General features: G+C 34.5%; 1 protein-coding gene and 1 long non-coding RNA gene across 2 annotated transcripts; one reads left to right on the forward strand and one right to left on the reverse strand.

The window, feature by feature from the left end:
* Positions 1–7,612: 7,612 nt before the first annotated feature.
* Positions 7,613–9,779, forward strand: LOC147298081 (NAC domain containing protein 2). Its single transcript, XM_086229100.1, has 3 exons — positions 7,613–7,929; positions 8,067–8,374; positions 8,452–9,779. The coding sequence occupies exons 1-3, from the start codon at positions 7,707–7,709 to the stop codon at positions 8,962–8,964; spliced, it is 1,044 nt and encodes a 347-aa protein (XP_086085226.1). The 5' UTR covers positions 7,613–7,706; the 3' UTR covers positions 8,965–9,779.
* A 4,305-nt stretch (positions 9,780–14,084) lies between these two features.
* Positions 14,085–15,396, reverse strand: LOC147298082 (uncharacterized). The gene is made up of 2 exons (XR_015120059.1): positions 15,296–15,396; positions 14,085–14,522 (listed from the first exon to the last, which is right to left on the reverse strand). It is a non-coding gene; the product is annotated as an uncharacterized LOC147298082 (long non-coding RNA).
* Between the last annotated feature and the right edge of the window lie 808 nt (positions 15,397–16,204).

A 16,204-nucleotide genomic window follows, 5' to 3' on the forward strand; every position in this document is an offset into this window, starting at 1 on the left:
AAATTTTGTTCTTATCCTAATAACACCGTTTCCATTCTAAAAGCCCAGCATGTTTTAAGGAATGAGTACGTATGGGATCCCTAAGATCTGATTTTGAGAAACAAACACTACAAAAGTGTAAATTCGATCAGGTCGCTTCAATAATAATAATAATTAATTAGGAAGTTAATTTCCAAACTAAAATTAAAAAGAAAATTATATAGGGCATGCATAGTGAATGCATACTATATATATTGACAGAACTAGGGAGTTTAACTAATTATGAGCTAGATGAAGCCTCACATGCATGCGTTATTGCTTGCTACGTACTTCATCGCACTTGAGAATGAACACTCACAAAAGCTGGTTAATTTCAATTAAAACATAGGTGAGAACAGTATGTATGTAATTTGTTAAGAGTAATATAGAACAATGTCCTACATCGGAAAACTAGAGCTTAACATATGTACGTGCTTATAAGGTTTTGGGCCTCTTCATCCATTGCCAATTAGTTTTGGGTTGGATATATGCTCAAATTCTATTTTGATAACAGAGTTTGGTTATCTGCGTGTAAAGTCCAACGGTTATACATTACCCAATACAATTTGTCCACATGTTAAACTCAAAATCTCTTCACATGTGCATGAGGCGTGTTGAGAGTAATATGAAGCAATGTCTCAGATTGGAAAACTAGAGCTTAGCATATGTGCTTATAAGGTCTTGAGCCTCTCTACTCATTGCCAATTGATTTTGAGTTGAATGCTCAAATTTTATCACAATTAACATATATCTCTCATAAATATATGATTATTTACTGAATTATACATATGATTAATATACTGAAAGTATACGTACTGCAAACAAGCATGAGCTTAATTTTGCCCATAAATTACATGCGTTGAAAATCGATCACAACAATAAATTAACAACAACACTAACGAATATGTATATATCCTTAATATTTGGGCTCATATATATAATATAGCATATGCTGATATGCTGCGTATATCTCTATATGTATATGGCTATCATTCTAGCGTGTAAGCATCATTTTGCGGCTATACGCCTCGTGAATCTTGTTCAGAAAAAAACCTATCTGTACTATCCATCAATCGGATAATATTCATGATCTACTTTTGGTATATAGTTTTACTGACATTAATAACCATGCATATCTGATAATATCTTTGACTATTTTGATCATTAATTCTAGTGCAATCGCAATTGCACTACAATACTACATATTTAGCTTGCTTGCGTATAAGTGCATGTGTGAGTGTGAGAACTGACAAGCAATATTAGTGACGACATAGTGCACGTCACAAATCATCCAATATATATTCCACCACATGGTTTTTTTTTTTGGCCAATATATTCCATCACATGGTTAAAAGTTAAAACGTTGTAATACCATTCGAGCCTTTTGGGATAGGGTTTTGTGAAAAGGTGGTAGAAAGTTGGTCATTGCAAGTCATTTAAATTAGGCCAAGTTAAAGGGTGTGTGATGCATGCAATGTACAAGAGAATATATCTTGTTGTCAAAGAAAGCTTTTATATATATCCATGCATGTATGTCTGCTTTTGTGTGTGTGATCGCCAACTTGGAAACGCAAACCCAACAAGCTAGTTAGGTAGCCCTAGTTTTATTTTTTTTGATAATGATGGGTTACAAAAGCAAATGAGATTAAGATCATCAAAAGTTTGAGGCCATTGTTTTTGCACGTTGTTTGGAGCTCTCACACACATGCAATTAACTTTGCAAAATTTGGTGTGCTCTACCCAACTTATACGATTGCGTGTGACATGAATATATAATAATGATAACTAACAGACTTAGAGCCAGTTTTCATTCACATGTGTGAGAGGGTCATGCAATTGTGACTTTGCCCAAGTCTGTTAGAGGGATTTGAGGAAATTTGGCCTTTAATATTGTGGCAGAATTAATTAATTAATTAATTCCCTATGCATGTCATCATATAATTATATAATAGTTTGGCACTAGCAACCCTCATACCAATGATCTCCCATAGAGCTTCATAATACATCAATATTCATGAATCTTCCTTAATAGACAGACAAGATATTCATAACCCAACAATATTTTGCTAGAATACAAAATAATTATTAAAGCTGTTGGAATTAGCGTAAACCAACAAATTTCATTATCGTACCAAAGAGATTTTGATCGAGTTTATATTATTACAATTAATTGCATCGATCTTCCGATTATAAGTTTGTCAGACAAAGATCTTCCTATTATAGATTGAATTTCATACGTACGTTGGGCGGCTCTATATACTTTGGAGAGAGACTCACATGTGGCATAACCAACAAATTTTATCACATATATCTAACATCAAAATCCCAAAAAGGATTATGTCGTATGTACACTTTGCAGGATATATATTCAAATGCGGATAACATTATGGGATACGTAATGTTAAAATGGTAGAATTTTTGTTACATAATTGTTTTAATTGGTAATTTAATTAGTACTCCATGATCTACTAAGTTATGTGTAATTGTGCATGCCATCAAACACTGGGGTAGACAGGACGTATATATAGAATGAAAGTGAGAGAAATGCGTGGTAAGTTTAAAATTTTTCATATGGGATGTGTCAAAGCATTATTATGTGAGAACTACATCAATCCAATATTAAGTAATTAAATGAGAATAACAACTAATTACAATGATCAGTTTTTCTTTCATTATATTTCAGCTAATTCATACAATTGTTGATTCAATCATATTACACCACAAGAAAGTATGCAAGCACCAAAATAGATCTGCTAGGTAGCTAGCTAGGTGTATTGTTGAATGATGATTATAGCTTATTTTGTTTAAGCTTGGTGCACAAGTCATTCATATCATTATAAGAGCATTAAACATCACGGGTCAAACATAATATATACACATGAAAGTACATACCGTGTGCACATGTAAATTTACTCTTTTCCACTTCTAAAAGATAAAGGGCAAGTTAGGCTTACCCTGCAGAGACAGCAAAAATTGACCTGATACCACAGTTTGGTATATATGCATGCATGGTAGCATCATCTCTTGCCATTGACTCAACCCTCTTATATACCAAAGTCACATGCATATATGGATACCAATAATAACACCACGTACCCACCATGTTCCAAAGCTTTTGTACTATGCATATATTTCTCAGGTCTCTAGCTATCATCAACTCATGCGATGCAATTTTTAGGGGCATACGAAATCGTAATTTCGAGTGTAGGGGTAAATGCTGTGACCTGGGCTTGGCATGCATTCAAGTAGTCTGCAAGCTAAGGATGAGATTGATTTTTTGGGGGTGATGGTTTTGGGTAGTGACAAGGTTTGCTCAACATGTAGTGCCATTTTGGAGAGAAATATGGTGCCGGCAGGAAATGTTGCCTTGTATGGCAACCCATGCTGACATTAAGAAATTTGTTGGGCCGTTCTCTACAACATGTTTGTAATTGCAACAAAGTTGATTGGACTTTAGGCAAGATTTTATCTCATCTCTAGATAGCCTTGTCCCTTGTACTAACAAAGGAAAACATAAATTAGATCATATCTTGTTGCTACCCAATTACAGTTTACAAGTGGGATACTCTCATTACTTCATAAAACAAGGGGAGTAATTGATTTTAGATTTTTCTTTTAATTGGCTAGAAATGGTTGATTTTTAGAGGTTGATTAAGTAGTGTAAATTAATTGTTAACTATATTGATATGTTAAAGTACAATTCCTTCCTTGTAATTAATGGTAGAGAATGTTGTTGTGACATGCACCAGCGGCATAGAGAGTTAAAACAAGTTTGGGGTTTCAAAAAGTTATTTTTCATGTATTTATATATAAAATAAAATAATTAAGCAATTAATATTAATCTTGTAATTGGGAATTTTGCATTGACAAATAAGGAAAACTGACTTCCCCTCTTTTTCCAGTACTTGATCGAGCAGCCAATAGTGTTATTGCCCAGCCATCCTCTCTCAGCTCCCAAAAACGAAAACAAAAAAACAAAACAAAATTTTTTGGAGCATAATATTAATTGTATATATGCTCCTTAAGGCCCCACGTAGATTCAGAATTCAGTCAATTCACATCAACAGCTAGTGAATCAAGTTGGTGTGTGATTCCAAATCTAAAAAGAAAGTTGTTGGTGTGATTAATTATGATTGATTAAGCTAGATGATCAAAAATCAAAATGAAGAGAGCCTAGAGAAGGGCAGATGAGCTATAAGCACATGCATGCCAGGCGTGTGATTCACAAGTCCTACTCTTCTAAAGTATATATGAGACTTTGTGTATCTGCACTCTACATCATGTGTGTGTGTGTGTGACAGATTGAGTGGAGGTGTTAGAATTAATTAAGATGCCATTTTCTGACCAAAAAAAAAATATTAAGATGCCAATTAAGATGTGATAGTGTGATGTAAGGATTTGCTTCTACTCCTGGTGATAAGTAATATTGGAGAGCAAGAAGTGACCCCCAATGGGCCCTTTGGTTGTTGATGGAACCAGCACTGGGACCCCCCCCAGCATATGTAGTCACCCATCATGATTTTGGACCTTTGGTCCACACCCAGTACCAGTTTAATTTTTGAGCCATCAGTGCTTGGTTGGTGGTCAAAGACTCAAAAAGAACTTTAAGAATTAAGACCTAGCTAGCTTTTGGCTCAACCAGCAGGCAATGACCAATCCAATATTGTCTCCAGCTCTCTTGTTAATTGTATACATTAAATGGTAGAGTTAGTGATCAAGGTCAGAAATGAGAAGGGATGACATTGGCAATATATGTATATATGGCTCATCATCTTAATTAGCACGTACGTATAACAAATATCATAAATTTAGTGGTCATGGCACAACTCATTTAGTAGTAAGTACCACATCATTATTTTCATTATTTGTGGAGAGATAAACAAATGTAGATAATATAGTTGCAATCTCATCCTATAAATTATCAAATAAGTAAATAATTTGTAAAACTTGCTAGAATTATAACTCTGATATCATACTAGCTAGATAATTATTAAATCTTAAAAATTGAAATTATTAGGGAATTCGTAAATTAACGATGTATATATACCAAAGTAACAAAAGCAGCCACAGCCAATGCATACATCTTGCTGCTCTAATAGACTAGCTAGCTAACTGTACTTCCTCATCAGCATCTGTTTCTACAACGATAGACACAGCCCCCATCTTAATTTATAGGTTATAATATATGCGCGCATCTCTCTTTCCATCGCTCTATCCACATTGAGTTCGAATAAACCATGGACATATGCATTTTTCACTCAACCACAATTATCACTGCTTTCAAATATTAATTCCTACTCACTAAAACTTGTACAAACCCACAAAGCCAAGGATATATATGTGTAATGCTAAAAATCAAGTGCTAGAAAAAATAATATAGTTTAATAAATTGTGAATGGACGAATGGACGATCTATTATTTTCGTTTTTCTGGCCTAAAATGGTATAATTAAGAGCTAATTAACTACCACACCATGCTATATGTAACATTACACCTTGAAGTCAATGGTAATATATACTAAATTTATAATATTCCAAAAACTATTATGAAAATTGTAATTTAGAAAACTATGTTTCTTCCCGAAAACACAAAAAATGAATTAAAAAAGATATTCACAGGGTCCCGATTATATGACATCTTAACATCATCTGACCCCATGATACATACAATTACTTGGAGTATGACGGTATGAATTGTCATGCCCTCGATCATGTGTACATCACAAGACATATATTAATTGTTTACATGACACTGAATGTGTAGTGTGTACTATATTAATTATTTAGTCTATTCATGTAATTAGCACGTGGGTCACATTAATAGTTAATTAACCTAAATTTACAAGATTGTCATTACATTAGCACCCGGGTCACCTTAGTAATTAATGATTTCTAATTTAATTCATTTTTTATAAAATAAATTATTTAAATTATAAAATTAGTTATTTAGTGGGCTCAAAAAGATTATTAGTAACCCATTTATTTTAGAATGCTGATGTTCATGGTGACATGTTTAAAGGGGAAATTAATTAAGAAAGTTGAATGTTAAAGGGAAATTAATTAAGGAGAGAGGTGGTAAATTAATTTTTATGGGCGGTAAAGTAAATTTAAGAAATAGACAACAGACCATTGGATAAAAGCTAAAACGATGTTAGTCATTCGGATCAGGAGATAAATTTAAAAAAGGCATAAATTCAATTTAGACACATAACTATATAAGCTATTTCAATGGGGTCCATAAACTTTAAAATATTTCAAATATACACCCGATCTATTATCTAAATTGAAAAATGAATTTATGTCCATTGATTCGTTGAGAGATCAGTTAAATGACAGCTTGGCTTTTGCTGACCGGGATTACTTGGCGACGTGGCGCTATCTCACAAACATTTCCCGCCAAATGAGCGACACGGGCCCACAATTTAATAATAATAGAGAGAGAGAGAGAGTTTGTGGGCCTATGTCAGGGGTTAGGTGGACCCGTGTCGCTCATTTCCCGCCAAATGAGCGACACAGGTCCACCTAACCCCTGACACGGGTCCACAAACTCATCATCTCTTTCTCGCTCGTTGAACATAAGTGAGAGATTTATATTCGAATTTGGGGGAAAACGTGATATTTTTTGGAGACTAAATGGTCAGGAGAGTGTTCGACGAGCGAGAAAGAGGTGATGGGTGTGTGAGCCCGTGTCAAGTGGACATGTGTTGCTCATTTGGCGGGAAATGTATGCTGAATTGGTGCCACGTCGTCAATTAGTCCCCGTTAGTAAAAGTCAAGCTGACATTTAACCGATCTCTCAATAAATTGATAGACAAAATTTCATTTTTTAATTTACATAATAAATCAGGTGTATATTTAAAATATTTGAATGTTTATGGATTCCGTTGAAATAACATATATAGTTATGTGTCTAAATTGAATTTATACTTTTAAAAATTTAAAAATCGTTCTGTTTTATTATAATGATAACAAAAGTTAAATTAGTATTAAATTCAAGTGAGGAAAAGATTAAACAGAAACTAGTGGAGAATTAATTAGAGGAAACCAGGATCTCCAATCAGTCTTAGTCTGCCATGGTTTCTTGGTGAAAGTGGGGTCCCATTGCAATATTGGTGGTATTAGCGCAACAAAAGCATGACATCTGAAGCGTAAAGCTTGTTCCCACCCCCACACTTATCCGTCTATATCTTTTTGTTGCCTTGTGTGGGCTGTGGCCCCCACCACCCTCCCTTCACACGTGTCGGCCTCTCCCGCAACCGGGAATTTCACGTGTCAACCCATCAACGGTCCACTTCCAGTTCACGTCCTCATAAGGTACCCATCACCTCCACCTGCTGACCTCACTCCCATCTATCTGCTAACCACCACAGAGTCCCTTTCATACCCATGCACCATTTTGGGCCCAAGCCAAAGCCATGGTTAATTCCGTAATTAGACTTCCCAAATGACTAATCTACCCCTGGGCCCCATTTCGCGTCTCCTCGTGATCGGCTGCCCACTTTAACAGCATGCATGCAACTGCACTCGAACATTTGGCCTCGAATTGGCGTTCATTAGCCTCTCTCACACATAAAAGAAGGACCTCGCCACCCCCATACAACATTTTGAGCTCTCTCCACATGGTTTTGTGGGTGTGATATGTAATATGTGCTTGGGTGAAAAACCCTCATCAAAACCCAAGAGCCAAACATGGAGAGCACCGACTCATCCACAGCCTCGCAGCAGCAGCAGCCGCCGCAGCAACAGCCACAGGCACCACCGCAGCCGAATCTGCCGCCAGGGTTCCGTTTCCACCCAACCGACGAAGAGCTAGTGGTTCACTACCTCAAGAAAAAGGCCACATCCGCGCCCCTCCCCGTTGCCATCATCGCGGAGGTCGATCTTTACAAGTTCGACCCATGGGAGCTCCCAGGTACAAAAAATTAAGATGGATCACTTTTGATATTCTGTTCAAAAACTGTTTCGAAAAATTGAAAAACAGTTTTCAGAAAGAATACCGAATGCTTGGTGAATGAGTAATATATATATATATATTATTTGTTTGTGCAGCTAAGGCTACGTTTGGAGAGCAAGAGTGGTACTTTTTTAGCCCGCGAGACCGGAAGTACCCGAACGGAGCAAGACCCAACAGAGCGGCCACCTCGGGGTATTGGAAGGCGACCGGAACCGATAAGCCGGTGTTGACTTCCGGGGGGACTCAGAAAGTTGGTGTGAAAAAAGCACTTGTGTTCTACGGAGGGAAGCCCCCAAAAGGAATCAAAACCAATTGGATTATGCACGAGTATCGGATTGTGGATAACAAGCCCAATAACAAGCCACCTGGGTGTGACTTGGGCAACAAGAAGAACTCCTTAAGGGTAAAAAAGTAATAAAATTTAGTTTTATTTTATTTTCATTTTGATGATTGGATCAATCTGATTGGTAACATGTGTAGCTTGATGATTGGGTGCTGTGTCGAATTTACAAGAAGAACAACACGCAGAGGGCCATGGATCAGGAGAGGGAGGAGTCCATGGAAGACATGCATATGATGGGTGTAGTGGGCCACCACCAGCACCTTCATCAGAATGCGAAGCTGCACCTTCCGAAATCTTATGCACCCCCGACATTCATCGAAAACGACCAGAATTTCTTGGAGGGGATGATGAGCAGTGGTACGGATGCCTCCTTGTCGTCCATTGGACTAAAGCGAGCAGCAGGAGCAGCAGGAGTGCCGCCGTTGTACTGGAATGAGGATCAGGACGTGGATGGTTGTGGGCCATCGTCGAGCAAGAGGCTGCAGGGGTTGGATAATATTAGTACGGACGGGACTAATTCTTTTGCAACTCTGCTTTGCCAGCTTCCTCAGACGCCTCCTCCATTGCACCAGCAGGCAATGCTGGGGTCACTTGGGGACGGTCTATTTCGAACACCGTATTCACTCCCGGGGATGAATTGGTATTCTTAAATCTTAATTCGTCCCAATTCGGATGCTTCGCTGGGTTTCGTTGCTATATGATGATAATGGCACATAATTATTATTATTTATGGCCCAGTTAAAGCTATACAATGTATTATGTTGATCAGAAATTTGCAGGTATCGATCGCCACAGACACAACATCATTGATGATGGTGATGATCATGAAGATGATGAAGATAGTGATGATGTTGTATAGTACTCTTGTTTGGGGGAGATAAAAAACAATTAATTAGATGTATAGATTTGGAATATTGGGAATTGAGATTTTGTTTGTTAGGGGAATTAGTGACCTCATGATGATCAAATTCCTTTGAGCATAAAAGGGTATATATTCATATATATATATATATATAGCAATCTGCTATAAATTCAGGTGAGGCCATAGGCCATAGATATTTTTAGATCATCGATCATAGCTAGCTAGCAATATAGTTCTATACATATTTTTAATTGCTCTTTTTTTTTTTTTTTTTTTTTTTTTTTTTTTTAAATATGTAGAGAGATGATCAGGAAAAAAAAAAAGATGAGAGGTACTCTGGCTGTAGAAAGAAAAAATAAAAAACAGATTACTTTATAACATATTTTTCTCTAAGGTATATAGAACACTCCAACTTATTATAGAAGTACTCTATGTCTCTATCGATCTCTGTTTCTTCACAATTATAATTGTACCATATATGGATTGTCTTTAACATATATCTTAGTTTATTATTTTGATCATATTATATATATATATGCTTAAATTGCGCCATGATTTATGTTGTGATCAGATAAGTTGTGGTAGTAGTTGCTAGCTAGCTAGCTATTGCTTGGTTTTTGGCTTTCTCTCGCATTCAACACCATCAACCCCTAGAAGGTAAGGATCTTTCCTTTTTTTCTCAATTCCTCCCAATATATCATCTCTTCCTCGAACTTCAGACATCTATCTGAGTAAATTGTACAAGAAAGAACATGCAACGTGAAAGTGAACTCCAAATTATCTATGTTCCTTTATGATCTCAAATCTTTCTATTCCATTGATTTGCTCTCTATATAATATATATTATTTTCTTTGTCATACTATATATGAATCTGATCATGAATTAGACTTCATTCAATTTCCAAGTTAGATTTTAATGTCAAGCAGCACGATCAAACGAAGAGCGAATTAGAAGATTGATCCAGATCACGCGGGGGGGTAAACAATTGAGGACCCGCGCGCCCGCAAAAGATGGTTTTTGACATTAAACCAAAATAATAATTAAAAAATAGTTACAGCACTAGTATTACAAGAAATGGCTTCCTAATGATTGGTTGGAGAAGAGAATATAAACATGTCACTAATTTGAAGTATGACCATATATACTGGGGTTCCATCGCTTCTTAATCACGCATATATATAATTGTTAATTTTAATTATCATCATCAAAAGTATTATTATCATTATTATTAGAGTATCTCTAGTTCTTTTTTTATATTTTCCTCAAATATGAGGATAAATTTGGAGAATGGTTCTTCAATGCTAAAGTTGAAATTTCTCCAAATCATATAAAATTTGATTGTTGAAGGTTTTGAGAAACCTATCCATTCAACTTGGGTTGAGGAAATTTTTAGTAAAGTTTTATATTTTAGAAAATGATCAGAACTGTAATTTAATTATGTCTTTTGTTCCCAAATTTACATTAAGGAATGATCGATTTAGAAAAAGGTTGGAGATGCTCTTAATATGATGAATATTATTGTTGTAAGTAAATCTTTTGTGGTAAGTCAGCCACGGTTAGTTTCAATACTTTCTGCACCTTCTATTTAATTGTTTTCCAAGAGGGAAATATTTTTCACCCATATCTCTCATCTCAGTCTCCAAAAGATGCTTTATATACCTTCAACCTTTGTACTCTATCCCTTTTAATAAGAAACTTAATAACATAATATCACATCAAAGATAGGAACCAAAAGAAAACAGGATAATAAAAATTAACAAAAAAAAAAAAAAGAACAAAAGTTTTCATGGAAAGTTCAAGTCCTTTCTGTGACAAATTAACTTTTCATGAAAACTGAAGAAAAATATGAGCAGTAAGCATGACTTTGTCAGAAATGAACTGAAGATCGAGATTTTCCTTAGAAAATGGACTTAAAATCTTCTTTAATGTCTCTTTTGGAGGTGAAAGTTATTGAATAAAAAAGCGTAAATTAATGCTTATAAATTAAGATTTAGGGGTTGAGGAAATCTATCGCCAAAGGAAATTAAATTTTCAAAGTACATACTAGCCAATCACTATACCTAAGAGCTTGCTTGGGCACTATCAATCTGAAAAATACCCAAAATGGTCACTCATCAAAAATTCTGTTGATGAGACGTAAACTTGTAATAAATCATGAATAGCACCGCGTATTAGTTATTTTAATTATTGTGTGTGATGGTAGTACCATGTATACAATTATATATAATGCAGTATATATTAGGTTTAGGATTTATTATTAGAGATATAATATTATTAACTGAATATGTATTATAATTTAGATGAATTCATAATATCACCTTAGTATGCTACATGATCTTACAAAAAAATCTAACACAAGAAAAAATCGAAGAGATCAAAGCCTGAAAAAGTTGTCATGGTTTGGTTTAGTTTTACCTTAATTTAATTAATTCCTCACACACCAACTTAATTAATTAATTATTGATTTAATCTCTAAAAAGATTTTGCAGATATTTTAGAGAGCTAGCTAGTGTGAATGTCATTTTCTTTCTTATGGGACTGATAAGACGTAGTTAAGTATATTCCATGACCTTGAGGTCACACAAATTGACAACAAGAGGGGTACCTCACAAATAGCTTTTCTTTTTATTGCTGACTATATATATATGGGACCATGCTTTGCAATCATCTAAAGGAATCATTATCTTAAAACCACACAAATTAAATACCCTTTAATCACATTCCTTACTGAGGAAAGAGTACAAAACAACTTTATTAAATACCGCATCATTGCTGCTTAGTTTTGGTATGCATATTGCGATCATCAAAATGCTCTATTATCTTCTTTGATCCCTTTGTGGAAGATGCTTTCCCAAAGCTTATAAAACCCACCACAAATCTGGATAGCCACATACATATATTAAAAATATTATATTGCATTTTTCTAATTAAAATATTGATATTTTCTTACACCACATGCTTATACTTGTCTCACATATATGCATGCAATTATACTTTTGTCCAGGCCAGAATTTTTCAAAATAAAGAAAGGAAAATTTGAATGGTGTATGATTAAAATTAATTATTGGCCTTAATTCTCATGATTGGAGAAAAAAAAAATTGAAGTCAAATAAATCAATCAGAGAGAAAGAGAAAGAGAAAGAAACTAGTTTTTTTTAATTTAATGTGTGGGGCAGTGATCTTGATTGAACTCACATTGCCTAGCTAGGCCTCTATATCTATTAAAAAGAAGATCCTGTACGTACGTGGATGCTAGTCATATAGAAGGTAGGCTGCAACCTGAATTGATTAATTTGGGTTTGGCTCTTAGAGTTTTGATGAAAGTCGCAATAACCTAATTCGGTTTGTTATTTTTAGAATTACCAATGAACCTTTTTTTTTTTTTTTTTAAATCATGAGAACCAAGCTCCTAGTTTTCATTTACATGAATGAACGAACATAAATTTGTATGATTATACAATTTATGAGCAATCTTTTCTTGTTAGACGGTATATAATTTGTTATGTTATCTAAAAATATAATTAATATATCAAACTATTTGATAAAAGAATATTTTACATAAAGTTACTTACTATAAATATAACATAAACATAATATCGTCATCATATCATAGAGCTGGATAGAGAGAGAGGAACAGCATGCACCATATATTGGATTTAATAGGAAACATATATGGTAATTAATTACTTAAATGATTAAATCTTTGTTATTTTAACAGTTGGATTTTCACTTATGATCGTTGTGTTTGTTATATATTATAATTAAATATAGTTTATACATATTGTAGCATTTGGATTGGGTTCGATGGAGTAGCCAAATCCTTTAATTAAATCCGAAATTTGGATTGTGTTTGTTATTATACATAAACTTTAAATCCGAAATGATATATAGTTTCGGTTCCAATATCGGGTTTTGGGTATTCTTTTTCGAAAGGTCCAGTATTGGGTATTCTAGAAACCAAGTTACATTGCATCCCTACTAGAAAGGTCTAGAATATAGGGTACGTCCTCAGAACCAATAAACGAACAGCCTTTTTAAACTAATGGGTTGGCGTCCAGCCAACTATAATTCCATACTACATTTAAACACTATTTTCTTTTTTACTAATTATTTTAGTGACAGTATACACTACAACAAAAATGTCGATAGATATCAGTCCTGGACTGATATCTATTTGGGTAGCCGTCTGATATAGCGCGTCGTGATATCTAATGTTCATATTTTAGATATTAGTTTTAAACTGATATGTAAACATTGTTTATATATCATTTTTCTTTTTCAACCTGATATCCTAAATACGAAATGGATATCCAATTTGATATTATTTCTGATATCTATAAAATCCAAGTATCAACAGGATTGGTCAATAGATATCGTATTGGATACTAATACTGACATATAACCCGATATCAATATCAGGTTTGAGGTAGAATATGATATAAAACTATAGTATCAATATCAGGTATGGAATAGATCCTGATATCTAAATATTGTTTTTATATCAGATCTGAGAAAGAACATGATATCAAAGCGTTATAAAATATCAATTATTAGTCCAAAACTGATATCGTTTAGTGTAATCAGATATATATAACTAGGTATCAATATTAGGTATGGAACAGACCCTGATATTTAAACATCGTTTATATATCAGGTCTGAGATAAAATCTGACATCAAAAAATTAAAACATTCCAGTTTTTAGACCAAAACTGATATAAAAACATCCTTTAGACCAGTTGTTATGTACATTATATATCAGTTTTTTTTCACCTAAAAACGATATCAATACATAAATTTGAGCCAGTAAATTGAAATGGCCAGAAATTTATGCAGACACAAAATCTTTCATTCTCATTCCATATATATATTTCAATAATTACCAATAACAATATTCAAAGCTGCCCCAAAAGGTTTACAGTACAAATATCTAATAAGATAACCAAAACATGCTTGTGAAGACCTTTACAAAACCAAAACACAAGTTGTAATATACCAAATTAAAGCTGCCCACATGTACAAAATATTAGCATGGCAGCACCTAGGCTAATTAATCTGCAAATCAGCACTATGTCTCTAGCTAGTTCTAACTTTTGCCACCATTTACAAAATATTGGCATGGCAGCATGTATTCTAATTAAAAGCACCAATCTTCAATCTTCTTCCATGCTTTGCAAAATATGAACATGCTCGACAGCAAATTCTATCCACAAAAAAGGCAAACGTACACCACCTACCAACTTGTCGGTCTCAAGATAATTGAAGTTCACAAATCTCCCCATTCCACCCGCACCTCATCTATTTGATCTTGTGTGTATCCGCTTCGCTTGATCTTCAGATTGGACCACTGAAAACATCAAAGGAATATATATTCTCAAATTTAACCACAAATTCATTGATCTCACAAGTCCTATATACTGACTACATGCATGCCTTATTCATCTCAATTTTCAACTAAACATGCATAAAGAATAAATAAGGTTGCCTTTTTACTCCAGCTCCAATTTGGACCAATTGGTAACCTGAACTTAATTAAAAGGGCACAAAGATGCAGTTTCTTCAAGTTGAACTTAGTCAAAAATTTGGGCAGTACGTATACATTACTTAATGAACCACTTAAAAGGACAAAAGGCATATCAGATTAGATTCAATTGCATTACACTTCATACTCCAAGTATTCAATCCAAATGTATGAACAACATAAAGGCAATACAATCTTGGGCCATGCAGGTGGTTCAAGTATCCAAAATCATAGATTAATTAACAAAACCACACAAGGTTAACAGAGACATGGGCCATGTTTTTTATGACATCTAATATAGCACTTACACTTGTGATTTACTAATAATTTGGAAAACTATCAATCTGTTAGTAGAATTGCTTTGTTATTACACATACAAAAGAGCATTGATCTAATGAAAACCTAAATTTCTACAAGCCACTTTCATAAAAAAGTGATAAGGCCCTCTAATTCTTCACAGGACAACTCCATAGATTATCCATGAAAAGAAGAGAAGCAGCAACAAAAAGAACATTAAAGGTTGCAGTAATGCACTACCAACTAATACTGACACACATGTGTCTCCGCGTGTGGTGTGTACATTTCAAAGGTTAACATACCTTAATGGCTACCTTCAGCCCCTTCTTTGCTGTTATTGAGTATACGGGTCAGAACCAATCAAATATTTTAAGTGCAAATCACTAGCAGCAGCGAGAAAAAATGCAAACCACAGCAACAACTGCACAACAAAATCAAGTGAATGTATATGAAATTAAATTAGAAGCATACCACTCCAGTTTCATGGTTAACACAAGTCATGTTAATCCGTTAATAAAAACGAACACTGGGTGGCTTCTCTGGGTAATCTTTATCACAGAACAGCTTCAACTGATAGATCCAACCTTCATGTACAGTCTGGAGAAAAGAAAAAACATTTGTTGCATTAGACAAAAATCAAATGCAATAGGCGAATAACATTTAAATAACTTAATAGAAGCTTAATACATTTGAGAATATGATGACTAAACAACAAAATAATGCCTATCCTATCAAGGGGGAGAGAAGAATGAATTAACGTCCTAAAAGATTCTGTGAGGGGGAAAAATCAACATGTTATGATGGGATAACCCCAAAAGATTCCTGTTAAATTTGAAAAGTTGGAAGACCGAAAACTTCTCCATTTTACTCAAGAGATTTTAGAGCCCAAGTCAAATCCTCGCTCCACAGGCAAATCCCCTGCACTTCCCAAAATAGATAATTGAAAAAAAAAAAAAAAAGGACTGAACAAGTAGCAGAAATTTGTATGCATGTGCAAGGAACTTACATCACTTATGAAAGATGAGTAAATATTTAAAGTAAAGGTACAAGATGATGCATACTTCAGCATTTGCTAAAAGATGAGCAAATATTAGTTAGCTCAGCCCATGCTGAACACTAAAGCAATGATACCTATGTGTGTATTTGCAGGTGCCATATATGCATGTGCAAATGGGTGTCCAATCCAAAATCTAAGCCCTTCATTAAGCTTT

The sequence above is a fragment of the Dryas octopetala genome, chromosome 1, assembly GCF_963921425.1.
Source record: "Dryas octopetala chromosome 1, drDryOcto1.1, whole genome shotgun sequence".
NCBI classification, from domain to species: domain Eukaryota; kingdom Viridiplantae; phylum Streptophyta; class Magnoliopsida; order Rosales; family Rosaceae; genus Dryas; species Dryas octopetala.

Excerpts from the sequence above, each read along its gene's own strand:
- LOC147298081 (XM_086229100.1), top strand. The coding sequence starts at position 7,707 with ATGGAGAGCACCGACTCATCCACAGCCTCGCAGCAGCAGCAGCCGCCG. Across the intron at positions 7,930-8,066 it reads CGACCCATGGGAGCTCCCAG|CTAAGGCTACGTTTGGAGAG; the intron begins GTACAAAAAATT and ends TTGTTTGTGCAG. Across the intron at positions 8,375-8,451 it reads ACAAGAAGAACTCCTTAAGG|CTTGATGATTGGGTGCTGTG; the intron begins GTAAAAAAGTAA and ends TAACATGTGTAG.